We start from the raw sequence: 13,608 nt of genomic DNA on the forward strand, positions 1-13,608 counted from the left end.
ACACGTGGATAAGCATGATAATACTCATGTTAACTGTGCACAGTACGCAAATGTTCCTTAATGCACTGCATACCCAAATGATGTACTGCGTATGCCAAAATGTGCAGGATATAAACAGTGCACACAAAGCAGAATACTGCATCCCATAATGCAACATGTTCGACTTGACCTGACAGTTTTTGTAATGGTGACCGGCTAACCTGCTAAGGGACTGCAGATGAAAATATTGCCTAACTCTGGAACACAGCATCAAAAGGAAACATTTATGTTACATTTTTTACTTGGTTCCTTCCAAATAAATAAATCCACTTACAATGTATCAAATGAACACTAATAAACTCAATCTTTTTCTTGACAAATTAGATTAAAAGTGCAAAATTACAATATTTCATTTTGAATCAAAAAACAAAAGCATGTGACTGGGATGTAGTACCAGTCTTGTTATTGATAGTTATAAGTTCTTTTTATTTTGCAAATAACAAAAAGAAGTTTAATTTTGACATTCCTAAAACATCAAAAAATAGAAAGAGTTAAACAGGAAAAAGTTGCTTACTGAAATAACTTTTAAACAGATTATATATATAGTTCTTCCGCAAGACGCATGCAGTTCTGTTTATTAACCGTTAGAGCGCCAGAAGTTACGGACTGCAGCTTTAACAAAAATAAAGTTGGTTTGTGTCAGTAAGCTTTTTTTTTTTTAGAAATTTGTACTTTTATTCAGCATGAATGCACTGAATTGATCAAAAGTGAAAATAAAGATATTTTAATAGTCCTTTTGTACTTTCTATTTATAAAAGAATCTTGCAGAAACTTTTGAACTGTAGTGCATTTAAGTGCTAATTAGCTGGGTAATAAGCAGATAAAATTATTTTAAAATCCTTTTACGCATACTTGTTTTAACCACTTCACATGAGGGCTGATGGACCTGAGAGGGGTGTGTCTCACCACTTTGGGCCCTAGCTCCTCTGGGACGTCCTGCTGGTAGATTTGCAGGAGGCCCTTCTTGGCAGTGGGCAGACTGGGGCTGTAGTGTTGGTTTTGGGGCATCTCTCCAAGCCCCAGGACAGGAGGGGACGGGGGCAGAGAGGGTGGCGTACTCGGGCTGGGATTCTCCTGGAAGCAATGACAAATGTGGAAATGAGTTATGCTTCAACGGGGCAAATGTCTTTAATCATGAATAAGTAAATACTCTAGTTAACAAGTTTAAGGTCAGTAAGATTTTTGTTTTTGAACTAAATTAATACTTTTATTCAGCAAGGATGCATTAAATTGATCAAAAGTGACAGTAAAGACATTTATAATATTACAAAAGATTTCTATTTCAGATAAATGTTGTTCTTTTGAAGTTTCTATTCATCTCAGAATGCTGAAAAAAATAACAGTTTCCAGAAAAATATAAAGCAGCACAACTGTTTTCAACACTGATAATAATCAGAAATATTTCTCGAGCAGCAAATCATCATATTAGAATGATTTCTGAAGGATCATGTGACACTGAAGGAGTAAAGCCCAATTTATACTTCTGCATCAAACCTACGCCGTAGCCTACGCTTAGACGCACATCCTACGCCATAGCCTACGCCGTAGCCTAACGTGCACCTCTCCAAAAATCTAACAGCGTGTCAATTCTACGCGGACCGCAAGCGCTGTGATTGGTCTGCTAGAACCCTTCCCTCCGTATGTACTTCGAGTTTTGTGTGTGTTTATGCGCACTTTAATATATTTTAATGTTACCTTCTTATATAAAATAAAACAAAGCAAAGAACAAGTGTCTTATCATTTATTATACTACATAGCATTATACATCAGTAGTTGTCTGCGACAAACAATGTTTATCTGCTGTGGTACAAGTGGAGATTGAAAGAATGCCATCTTCTCCTGTTCCGTTGTTGTCTCCGTTTTGTAGTTTTAAATAATGATTTAATGATTTGATATTTATTTGCCGCCGTCACGGCTATAACGCTTCTCCGACGAGCCGCTTCTTCTTCGGCTTTTGCCGTGGTACTGCGGGTTACACCAGCAACATGCCCGTGGACACTGCAGACTAGCGGTTTGCATGTGTACTGCACGTCGACGCGGACAACGACGCAGAAGTATAAATGAAAATTGACGCATAGCCTACGGCGTAAAGGCTATGACGTAGGTCCGACGCAGAAGTATAGATCAGCCTTAATGATGCTAAAAATTAAGCTTTGATCACAGGAATAAATTACATTTTACAATGTATTCACATAGAAAACAATTATTTTAAATTGTAGTAATATTTCACAATATTACAGTTTTTACTGTATTTTTATCATCAAATACATGCCATGGTGAGCAAAAGAGACTTTAAAAACATTTAAAAAATCTTACCAACCCCAAACTTTTGATCGAGAGTGTATATAAAATGAAATACTATACTATTTTGATCAATTCTGACTCACAGATTGAGTGTTTAGGCCACATGGCCTGTCAGGCGTGCGCTGCAGGAAGTCAGAGATGCGCTGTACCAGGAAGTCACGGTCTTTGAGGTTGGCAAATAGGAAGGTCATCTTGTTTTTAGTGCTGATCGACAGTGGACTCGGCAAAACACTGCTGCTGTCCGCTTTCTCCACTATAGTCACCTACAGAGAAAGAAAGAGAGAGGAAGTGTCCGTCAAGCTGTTGTAACTACACTGAACAAAATTATAAACGCAACACTTTTGTTTTTGGCCCCATTTTTCATGAGCTGAACTCAAAGATCTAAGACTTTTTCTATGTACACAAAAGGCCTATTTCTCTCAAATATTGTTCACACACACACATACAGTATATAGTTTGAAAGTATGTATTTACATATTATATATATATATATGTTCATAAAGTTTATAATATATATAAATATATTTAATATATACAGGGTTCTTACACATTTTCCAAATTCAAATTCAAGCACTTTCAAGGTGCATTTTCAAGCTTTTCCAGCACTTTAAACTGTGGTAAATTACATGTTTACACACACACACACACTTGAGTTTTTCACTTTAAATCAGATGTTATTGTTGATGTTTATACAAACTCAAAGACTCATCTCCTGAGCACAAAAGAACAAAATGTAACCAACACAATAAATCAATGCAAAATAGTTTTAATAAAGCTCAAACAGTCTTCAGTTTACACAGAAAGCCGTCTTGCAGGCTTATTGGCTCACCTGACGCTGATGAGATTAACCCCTTAGGTATTGAAATTTGGTACCGAACGACGAGACGTTTTTCAAAATATTCGATGGTATCGAGGCATTTCGGTCGGTGCCTAAAAAGTATCGAACTCGATACCCAGCCCTACATATAGCATTACATAATATAAATAGCCAAGATACAGTATATAAGTTATAAAATAAAAAAATAAATAAATAATTTACAGGGTATCTGCAGGATTTTTAAAATAATATTTAAGGCTTTTTACCCTGCACAAATAAAATAAATACTGTATGAGCGGGGTAGGGCAATGTCTATTGTAACATATTAAACCATAAAATTACTTCAAAAAACATGATTTGCAGTTCAAATACAGATTTTCACAAATAGAAAGTTGTATAAAGTGGCAAACCTCAAATTGACAAGCCTCAGCCTTAAAAATGTTTTTTTAAATAAAGAAGGAACGAGTCAAAAGTATAAAGAATTTTCATTTTCAATAAGCCTGTCTGCTGTTTTTGTTCAGAACAAAAAGCTAATGTGCCTATGCGCCTTCAAAAATCAAAAAAATGTAGACACTAAGATGTGTGTGCTTTAACTTAAAATAATTCTTTACGCTTTTGACTCCTCCTTTTTCTTTTCTTTTTCTTAAAAATAGTTTAAAGGCTAAAATATGAGGTTCAATCTGCCACTAGGTGGCGCTTTTGGAACGGCATGAATACAGCGGTTTCCCCGGTAACGCTGTACACAAAGCAGGCTGGCTCACAAACGCTGCTTTATCAGACATTATAGGTCGGTGAGATGAAACGATAATGCCATTGAAACTTCTCTGAAGGCAATCGGTTCACTTCAGAGATGCATTAATATAAAAACACCCGCGCTGCATTTTTTTTATCTTTGAAATGTTTATCTTATTATTTCACTTTAATCGCGACAGTCTTTAACATAGCTTAACTGACCATGGGCATTTTTGCTTACCTTATACATGGCTTGAAAGCGCAGACTCTCCAATAAAAAAACAGACTTTACAGGAAACTTTACATTATTTTAACCATAATTTGTGTTTGTCGTTTTCAAGCCAACGCTGACTGAAGCAGCAACCTGTCGACATGTGTTTATCTCCCGCTCTGCTCCATCAGAGGGCGCGCGTCAATAAAGACAAGACAGATCACACTATAGCCACCATAGACTGTAAAAAAAGATGGACGATGCGTCTCCACTTCCTTCCACTATAGAAAAGTGAAGCCAAAGCATCTCAGTATGGCCGCTGCCATCTTTAGTAAATGAAGTCATTTGGGGCCAGAGTCTGCGCAGCAGATTCGTTTGGAGCCAGAGTCTGCGCAGTAATGTCGTGAGGTGGAGCCGCAGTATCAAACTCCCGCAGACCCAATCAACCATAACGACACGCCCTGTTTTTATAGCATCAAATTACTAGCTAAAATCAAACTTATCACAAAAACGAACAACTGAACATATATCAGCGTGATAACAACTACATTAAATGACCAAAACCATGTTTCGGAAAATTGTATTGGAAGTGTAATTTATTTTGACTCAAGTCCCATTCGTTTACATGGAGAGGGTGGGGTTTATGACCTGTACTGTGCCAGCCACCAGGGGGCAATCAAAGAGCCCGCAGCTTCACTTATCAGGAAGTGTGAGGCACACCCGATAGCCACACGTGCGAGTCAACTATTTTTACAGTCTATGGCCGAGCTGCGCTGTTTTCATTTTATGCAAAAAGCATTTTGTCTAGAAAGTAAACTAACGTTATTCAGTAATAAAGCATATTATTATAAAACCAATGCAATTGCAATTTCAAGCACTTTATCCAAAATTCAAGCACTTTTCAAACCTTGAAAACACTATGTTAAAATTCAAGCATTTTCAAGGATTTCAAGCACCCGTACGAACCCTGTAAATAAACATATTTTTTATGAAATATATGCATGCATGTGTGTATTTATACATAATAAATATACACAGTACACACACATATATGTTATATAAACAAAAACTTTTATTTTGGATGTGATTAATCGTGATTAATCGTTTAACTGCACTAGTGTGTGTGCGTTTACCTCTCTCAATGGAATGATAAGTTGACACAGATCTTCCTCTCGACTGGCAAAGCAGATGTAGTTGTTAGAAACAAACATTTGACCGACGACATGCATCTTAGCGAACGGTGTCCAGAGTGTACAGTCGGTGTGTCCATCCAAACGCTCGTCCTGTGTGAGCCGGAACAGCGCTCTGTACCGCTCGTTCTTTGCACGTGCATCCAAGTCCCTGAAACATGAGAAAACAAAATGAAACCAGACAATTCTGACAAACAGGGCACTCTGTTTATACAATGAAAGACAAGACTCATCTGTGAGCGGTCTGCTCACCTCTTGAGCGCAGAGACGTTTTTCAGGGTCTTGCAGGGTTTGGGGAGCGAGCGGTCGGCGGCGAAGCTCTCGTTGTCCAGCAGCTGTCTCATGGCGATGTTGGCCAGCTGCTCCATCAGTTTGAAGGTCTCGTTGATGTTGAGGAACATAGAGAAGAAGTGCTCTGTGTCGCGTGTGCTCACGCGGACGCTCTCTGGGAAAACCAGTGTGGCGTTCTTGTCCAACTGCGTGACATCTGTCCACTGCACCACCAGCGAAACTACAGTCACAGGAATGAAAATAAAGATGAAAAAGATTTGAAAAACAAGTAAGGAGAAGAACAGATTTCATTAGGCATGGTGGAAGAAAAGCAGCATGCACTAACACTAACTAAAGAACACTTAATTCAATATGAAACAGAGCCCTTTTCACAGAGCATTTAAAATGACACCACTCAACAGCTACCTGAAATACTTCATTCTGATTGGTCAGTCCTGGCATACTGTGGTTGAATAATTTCAACCACAGTATCTAATATGATAGTATCTAATATGATATTAAATATATGATAACTGTTTAATCCTGTTAACCTTAATATGCACACTATCGATCAAAAGATTTGGGGTTGGTAAGATTTTTTTTAAACGTTTTTGAAATAAGTCTTATTTGCTCACCATAGCTGTATGTATTTGATAAAAATACAGTAGAAATAGTAATACTGTGAAATATTACTACAAATTAAAATAACTGTTCTATGTGAATACATCGTAAAAAGTAATTTATTGCAGTGATCAAAGCTGAATTTTCAGCATCATTACTCCAGTCTTCAGTGTCACAGGACCTTTCAGAAATTGTTCTAATACGCTAATATCTATTATGATTTGCTGCTCAAAAAACACTTTTGATTATTATCAGTGTTGAAAACAGTCTTTTCTTACATTTATTCTTAATCTTTTTTTACATTTATTTTTAAAAAAATCATCAAAAATATGACGCTGTTTGTTTGGGTTCTAGATGCGTTCCATTTTCTGTTTTTGTCCAAATGTAGTTCCACTGTATATTTTGCGGTATGCATCAAGTATGCATGTATCTCACCCTCTTTTCCCAGCAGGAAGGAGTAGAAGCAGAGGTGATTTATGGACAGGTAGATCCAGCCCTGCCGCGGGACTCTGCCCTTCCAGTAGCTGCAAGGGTAATAGTTCACCAGCTTCTCTTCCTCCGGCATTCCAAACAACTTCCGCATCTTCAGCTCTGCTTCACGGAACTTCCCAGGATCCTCGTCCTCCTGAGGTTTGCCACTTTTATTCTCTTCAGCGATGATGCCCTGCAAAGAACAAGTTGAAGTTTGGGGTCGGTAAGGATATTTCTGCTCACCAATCCTGCATTTATATGATTCAAAATACAGTATAAACAGTAATAATGTGAAACATTATCATCATTTAAAATGATTTATCATTTACATATTGGTAAAAAATAGCCTGAATGCACTGTAAGTCGATTTGGATAAAAGCGTCTGCGAAATGCATACATTATTAAATTATTATTATTATTAAAATAACTGTTTTCTATTTGAATATATTTTAAAATGTAATTTATTTCTGTGATCAAAGCTGAATTTTCAGCATCATTACTCCAGTCTATGTGTCACATGATCCTTCAGAAATCATTCTAATATGCTGATTTGCTGCTCAAGAAACATTTCTGTTATCAATGTTGAAAACTTTTTGTATGTATGCTTTGTAGTTTATTTTGCTTCAAAACTCCAGCTTGAAAATGTAGAGTGACAGTCTCCCTTTCTTTACATCAAAAAAGCAAGTACAACCAGTATTCTGATTTCTAATCATGATTGTTTCCTTTTTTAACATAAAAATGTAAAACTAGCAACCAATAAAAAGTGAGAGAAAGCTGTGTTACTTATTCAGAGAAACATCTAGACCTAGACTAAGATTTGAGGAGGAACCATAATTCACTATCTCTGAAGAAATTACTTAATCCTAATTGAATGGCTTCAATACATGTCTTTACTTTGACAAATAAAACAAAAATCGCACCTGTATTTTGCCCTTGACGAAGGTGGTGATGTCATCGTCGTTGTCAAAGATGGACAGAGTCTGCAGTAGGTTTGTCTCGAGCCACTCCCAGTGTTCAGTGATCTCTTTACGAGACGAGCCTGAGACACACATCCATCAGAATTAACGGTGTCACAGCCTTTAATATGTCACTCAAATTCAGAGCGGCTGTTTAAAGGTCAGGTGAGGTTTACACAGGAAATACAGCCGATGTGACTCAACACAGTCAGTCACTCTCCAGATTTTCATCACTGAGATGATGGTAATAAATGAGCCCGAGGAAAAGAACTACGGCTTAAGCCAGAGTATCTGTGTACGAAAACATCAAGACAGTTTCCTTTGTTATCTGTCATCTGACTAAACAAATCCAGACTAATCAATTCGTCTGGAGAAAGACAAATCAACTGTTAGCTACACTGAGAGCTCTAGATCACCTATAATACAAAGTCAGTATTAGTTTATAGATGTTTGTCATTTTAAGTGAGTAATTGTTGGATTAATCATTTGAGTGTGTGGATGGAGGGACTTGTGCTTATTAACGAAAACCATTGAAAAAAATCATTACTTGCAATAAAATAAACATTAACTAGAATGAAATAGAATTTTAACTTATAAAAACTTACTACCGCTAGTTGCCAAGACAGCATTTCTCATTTTTGTAGGGATGCATCGATACCACTTTTTCCAGAACAAAGCCGATACCGATATTTTTACTTTTGGTACTTGCCGATACCGAGTACCGATACCTGTATTTTCATTGCGTTTATAATTTTAAAAAATGCTGGGTACAGAAACCAAAAGAATAAGTATAAAGTTAGTTGCTCTATGGTAGCCTACTTTATTTTTACTTTAATAGCATTAGAGCTGCTCAATTGCAGCAGCTCAGTACTGTAATTAGGCCTGTCACGATAACAACTTTTTGTTGTGCGATATATTGCCCCAGAAATAATTGTGATAAGCGATATTATTGTCATTTTTAAAGACCATTTTATGCCACTGAATATATAATCATAATGTAGCAGCATAATAATGCAAGAAGGCCTACACACTTCCAAATGACAACAAACTTTTAATTTTTAAGAATATTTAGATCATGGAAATTAAGTATCAATATTATTAGATACCTTAAAAGACTTCAATAAATAGTAAATAAACATTTTCTAACAAAAAGTGTGGATAAAAGTACAAAAAATAAAATAAAATGTGGTGTAGTCACCTCATGACTACACGTTATATACGAGAAGCTGCAAAAGACACAGGCGCAAGTGGAATGTACGAAACATGGTGACATTCATTTTTAAGTAAATATAATTGGCAATATATTGCGTCACCAAAAATTATTGAGGTCATGAACATATATTGTGCGATAAGTCGATATATTGATTATTGCGACAGGCCTAACTGTAATCACAAGACTTTTTACTGTAATAATCCAGGGAACCACTCGTTGTATATAAATCATTTAAAGGGGTCATATGATGCGATTTCAAGTTTTCCTTTCTCTTTGGAGTGTTATAAGCTGTTCGTTACTCGCCCTCATGTTGCTCTAAATCCGTAAGACGACCATCATTCATTTTCGGAACACAAATTAAGATATTTTTGATAAAATCATTATTACATATTCTCATTCCTAATGCTGTGGCGTGACACCATTATGTTTCATGACGCATGTGCTTGCTTCCGCTTCATATAAACAACGCATGCGTGTGAATTGTTAACAGTAAATTGAACAGTAAATGTGAACAGTAAATTGTTAAAGGGGTCATATGATGCGATTTCAAGTTTTCCTTTCTCTTTGGAGTGTTATAAGCTGTTCGTGAATAGTCTCAAATCTCAAACCCAAAGAGATATTCTTTATAAAAGTTAAGACTGGTCCACGCCTACCTAAAACGGCTCGTTCTAACACGCCCCCACATGTCTACGTCACGATGTGGGAAGATTTGCATAACGCCGCCCAAATGTTCACGCAAAAAAAGAAGGTGTAACTTTGATTCTCGCTGTAGTATTGTTGCTGCCGCCGCCATGTCGTGGAGACGCTGTGTGTTTCGTTGTGAAAGCAAAACTACTTTGTTTGGTCTTCCAAAAGAGGACACAACTAGAAATCAGTGGTTAAGTAGTATTTACAACACTGTTCCAGAACAGTTCAAACCAAATATTCAGATGTGCGCAATGCATTTTACGGAGGACAAGGACTGTTTCCTGGGATAGTAGCCGCCGGTGTTCCGGTGAATTCAGTTCCCCTCTTTCCCCTTCGGTGCGCATGCTGACCACAGTCTATGATGCTGACAAATAATGCTGACTCACAGCCTGTAAGTACGTTTTCATATTTAAAGAATTTGTCACTGATGATTCAAATGCGAGTTTTGAGCAGTGTAGAGTAGCGCTTGTTGTTTGTCGTTTCTCCGATCAAAAATGCAGACATGGTTTTATGTTTATGCGGCGCGATGCAACAACTTGTAAAAAGACAATTGAAGTCATTATAATCCGTAATTATGTCCCCACTGGATGCAACAAATGCCTCGTTTATAATGGGTTTTAATGTTTTTGTCTCGTCGCTCCGGGACACGGCATCACAGTATGGTAAGGGGCGTAACATTTCCGTCACATGCTTGAGGTATTCGGCCAATCACAACGCACTGGATAGCTGGCCAATCAGAGCACACATATACTTCGTAGACATCCTTAATCTCTAACTCCATTCTGCTGTCTGTTGTTCTGTTGTCTGTGTTTCTTTGTCTGGACATGGCACTGTTCACACGCTGTGTGGAATCGGCGTTTGGTATCTTGGCTTTTTTATGAGTACGAGTTTGAGTACAGGAGAGCAGTATCGGGCCTTAAAAAACTAATAAACTTATAAAAACCAATAAAAATGTCAGAAACACAAAACAAAATTACCAAAACTATAACTTAATTTAAAAACAAAATTAAAAATATACAGGCAAATTCTAATTTAAAATATTAACAAAAACTATAATAGTATATTGATACTAAAATAACACTGTTTCCATCTGTGCTACTATTTTAAATGTTTTCATATGCATTACATCTTCCTTCTGTCAGTGTCTCATATGTGTTGTGCAAATTTATGGAATGAATGTAGTGTATTTTGCGAGGAAATTAACTAATAATCTTCCTTCTTTATTATATAAATGTGTCATTAAAAATGTATATATATTATAAAACCGATCTGAGATTTACTGAAATCACATGACTTTGGCAATTCGATATGCACTCTGAACTTCTGGTTCGAAACTAAAGATTTGCGAAAGGTTTCTAAGCTTCACAAAGCAGTGTTTTCAAAAGCATCCATTACAAATTTTAACCAACCCATATAACCCTATAAGTAAGAACACTAAGAAATTAACAATTAATATTAAAGGCACAATATGTACGTTTTCGCAGCTAGAGGGCACGTATTCAAAACAAACAAAGAAACAAAAGCATAGCTAAATGACGCCATGACTGAGTGTGGAATCATGGGAGTTGTCGTCTTCATCCCCACAGCCGATGCTTGTTCATGGATGAGCTAATGTATTAAAGATTTATCAACATCGTAGTATGAAGCAGGGTGAGGCTGAAAGCCGTCGAAGCAAAACGAGGCCGTTGAACAAACGTGACACACCACGGCTTGAAAGCAGCGGAGCTTTTATTGTGCCACAGTCAAACGCATCCACTCCTACAGGGGTAAAGCAGCGCTGTTTTATCATACTAGTTACATTTGAAAGTTCTGTTATAATGCTACTCTGTGCGGTCATCAACTGTCTAATAAAACACATAACATATTAAAGCATCTTTGGTGTTTCCATGTTTTCTACAAAGCAAAAACGGAAATCGCGGGTGTATGACGTCATTGGCAGGCGACGCAATGACCAGGGACGAGTAGGGCTGTGCAAAAAAATCGAATGCGCTTTTCATGCGCATCTCGTCAGTAAAGCCGCTCCTGTGATTATTAGTAAATCTCCAGCACGTGCGTTCAGATGGAGCAGCATTTACTACACAGAGCCGTAGTTCACTGACAAGCTACACAAAATCACGTTCATAATCGGCAATGAATCGCTTGCGATTTTTAACACGATTTTGCGTAGCTTGTCAGTGAACTATCTCGCATTCGATTTTTTGCACAGCCCTAGGGACGAGCCACTATTTAAAGCTGCAGTCCGTGGCCGTTTCTCAATATGCGTTCTTGTCTGTACTTGTGTTCTTGTGGACTTGTGAAATGTCATCAGTCGTCGCCCAAGTACTGTTCCAATTCAAAGTTCACATCTAGCCAAGTACAGTTCAAATCCCCGGATGTGTTCTTGCTCCGCCCGTTTTAAGGATGCATCCAGAGGTGACTTGTGCGAACTTGAGGCAGCCAGGTATCCCAGAATGCATTTCGCACCAACCAGCGAGCGTTAATGGCGGAGGAGAAAACCCGCATAATTTTCAAAATATTATTTTGAAATATGTTATTGTTATTGTGTCATGAAATGCAGTTCTAAGAGTATTTCAGGCGAGAATGTAGTTGTTTAAAACTCAAATCTGCGGTTTATTTATAGAGATAGCGCCTATTTGAAAATGTGCTTCGCCGATTTCGGAGACGTGAGCTCCAGGCGATCAGTGGGCGCTCAGTGCTCATGTATCCCGATGAAAGGAGCTTAACCTCGGCTAGTCCTTCTGACATTTGCCGCTGGCTCTGATGTCTCTGTAGTGGTTAAACATGAGGCAAAATTTGTTTTGGGTAAATCTAACAGGCAATCTTTGGTCTCGTGAATCTATTATTTCTTCCAGGTCATATCGTTTTGGCTGAGCACAAAGTTATGTTTCATAAATTATTTATTAATCGTAATACAACGCTGACTTTGTTGCATATATTTGACCGAATTGTTTTCTTTTTTCTCTATTTCCTATTACATAAGTCTCATACTTTATACTTATTTATTATAATGGTTATAATTGTTCATTAAAACTGACATTTAACAAAAAAGGCAAAAGAAGTGTTGAAAGAGTTGTGCTTGTCATATTTCATTTTATTATAGGCTATACAGTGAAGATAATCAGAGTATATGTGCACATGTTACCTAAACCACATATTAATATGTTTTATATTTTTTAAATGAAAACGAAATGAGGGTTGTGTTTTATATTTTGAAGAAAACGACAAGGCAGTGGTGTTTGATATCATTTCGTTTTATTGTAATGCGTGTACGCGTTGCATGAACCACATTTTTGTGAGCCTATTAATATTTTAAATGAAACAAAGGAGTCAATGCTGTTTGATATAATATTTAGTTTCACTGTAATGTATGTACGTTCCCTGAACTACAATTTTGTGGCTATTAATATGTTTAAATGAAAACGAAAAGAGGCAGCAGTGTTTGATATCATATTTCGTCGTATTGTAAATGCATACAGTGAGGATAACCGGAGTAGCCAAGACGAGCTGAGTGACGTTATCAAGTACTCTGCTGTTCCATTTGCAGAATTACCGGACTTGCATCCTCCCGTCCTCGAGAGTTTGCACTCCCGAGTCGAACTTGCGAAGTCCGAACTACCAATGACGCAAGTCCGAACTTTGCGTACTTGGTATTGAGAAACGTCACGTAAGTTTTGCCTCTTTGTCGCCATCTCTGTTTGAAAACCTGCAATTGCAGCTGTGTGCGGAATTATCTAGCTTGCGTGGGTTGTGCGGCGGTTCGGCTCCAGCGCGGATGAATCTAATGTTTTGAGGAGTATGTGTGGCGGTCAGTCACCGCACCGGTGTGGATATTTACTGTACTTCGCAATCACAGATTCTAGCCTATGTCTTGGAATATATGACCCAAATAAGAATTTTCACCAGATATTGTCATCTGAACTAGTAAGTAACAAGTCTGCCATGTTTGTTCTGACCAACTGAGGAAAAATGCATTACCTTAATGTACCTTATTACATTAGCTAATATCACATCAAACCGTGCAAATTATTATTATTGTTATACTTTATTCTCAAATGATTAATGTTAACAACATCAGCATTGGTGACTATGAGTATAGT

General features: G+C 37.4%; 1 protein-coding gene across 1 annotated transcript in view; it reads right to left on the bottom strand.

The window, feature by feature from the left end:
* LOC107662168 (TBC1 domain family member 9B-like) overlaps positions 1-13,608 on the bottom strand; it is a 35,606-nt gene that overhangs the window by 18,212 nt on the left and 3,786 nt on the right. Inside the window, exons 3-8 of the mRNA XM_016452083.1 lie at positions 7,576-7,694; positions 6,620-6,848; positions 5,546-5,804; positions 5,237-5,444; positions 2,427-2,606; positions 946-1,113 (exon numbers count right to left, since the gene is read on the bottom strand). Coding sequence (XP_016307569.1) covers positions 946-1,113; positions 2,427-2,606; positions 5,237-5,444; positions 5,546-5,804; positions 6,620-6,848; positions 7,576-7,694 — 1,163 coding nt within the window. The remainder of the gene's footprint in view (positions 1-945; positions 1,114-2,426; positions 2,607-5,236; positions 5,445-5,545; positions 5,805-6,619; positions 6,849-7,575; positions 7,695-13,608) is intronic.

This window comes from Sinocyclocheilus anshuiensis, unplaced genomic scaffold, assembly GCF_001515605.1.
Source record: "Sinocyclocheilus anshuiensis isolate Anshui unplaced genomic scaffold, SAMN03320099.WGS_v1.1 scaffold1120, whole genome shotgun sequence".
In the NCBI taxonomy this organism is placed as follows: Eukaryota; Metazoa; Chordata; class Actinopteri; order Cypriniformes; family Cyprinidae; genus Sinocyclocheilus; species Sinocyclocheilus anshuiensis.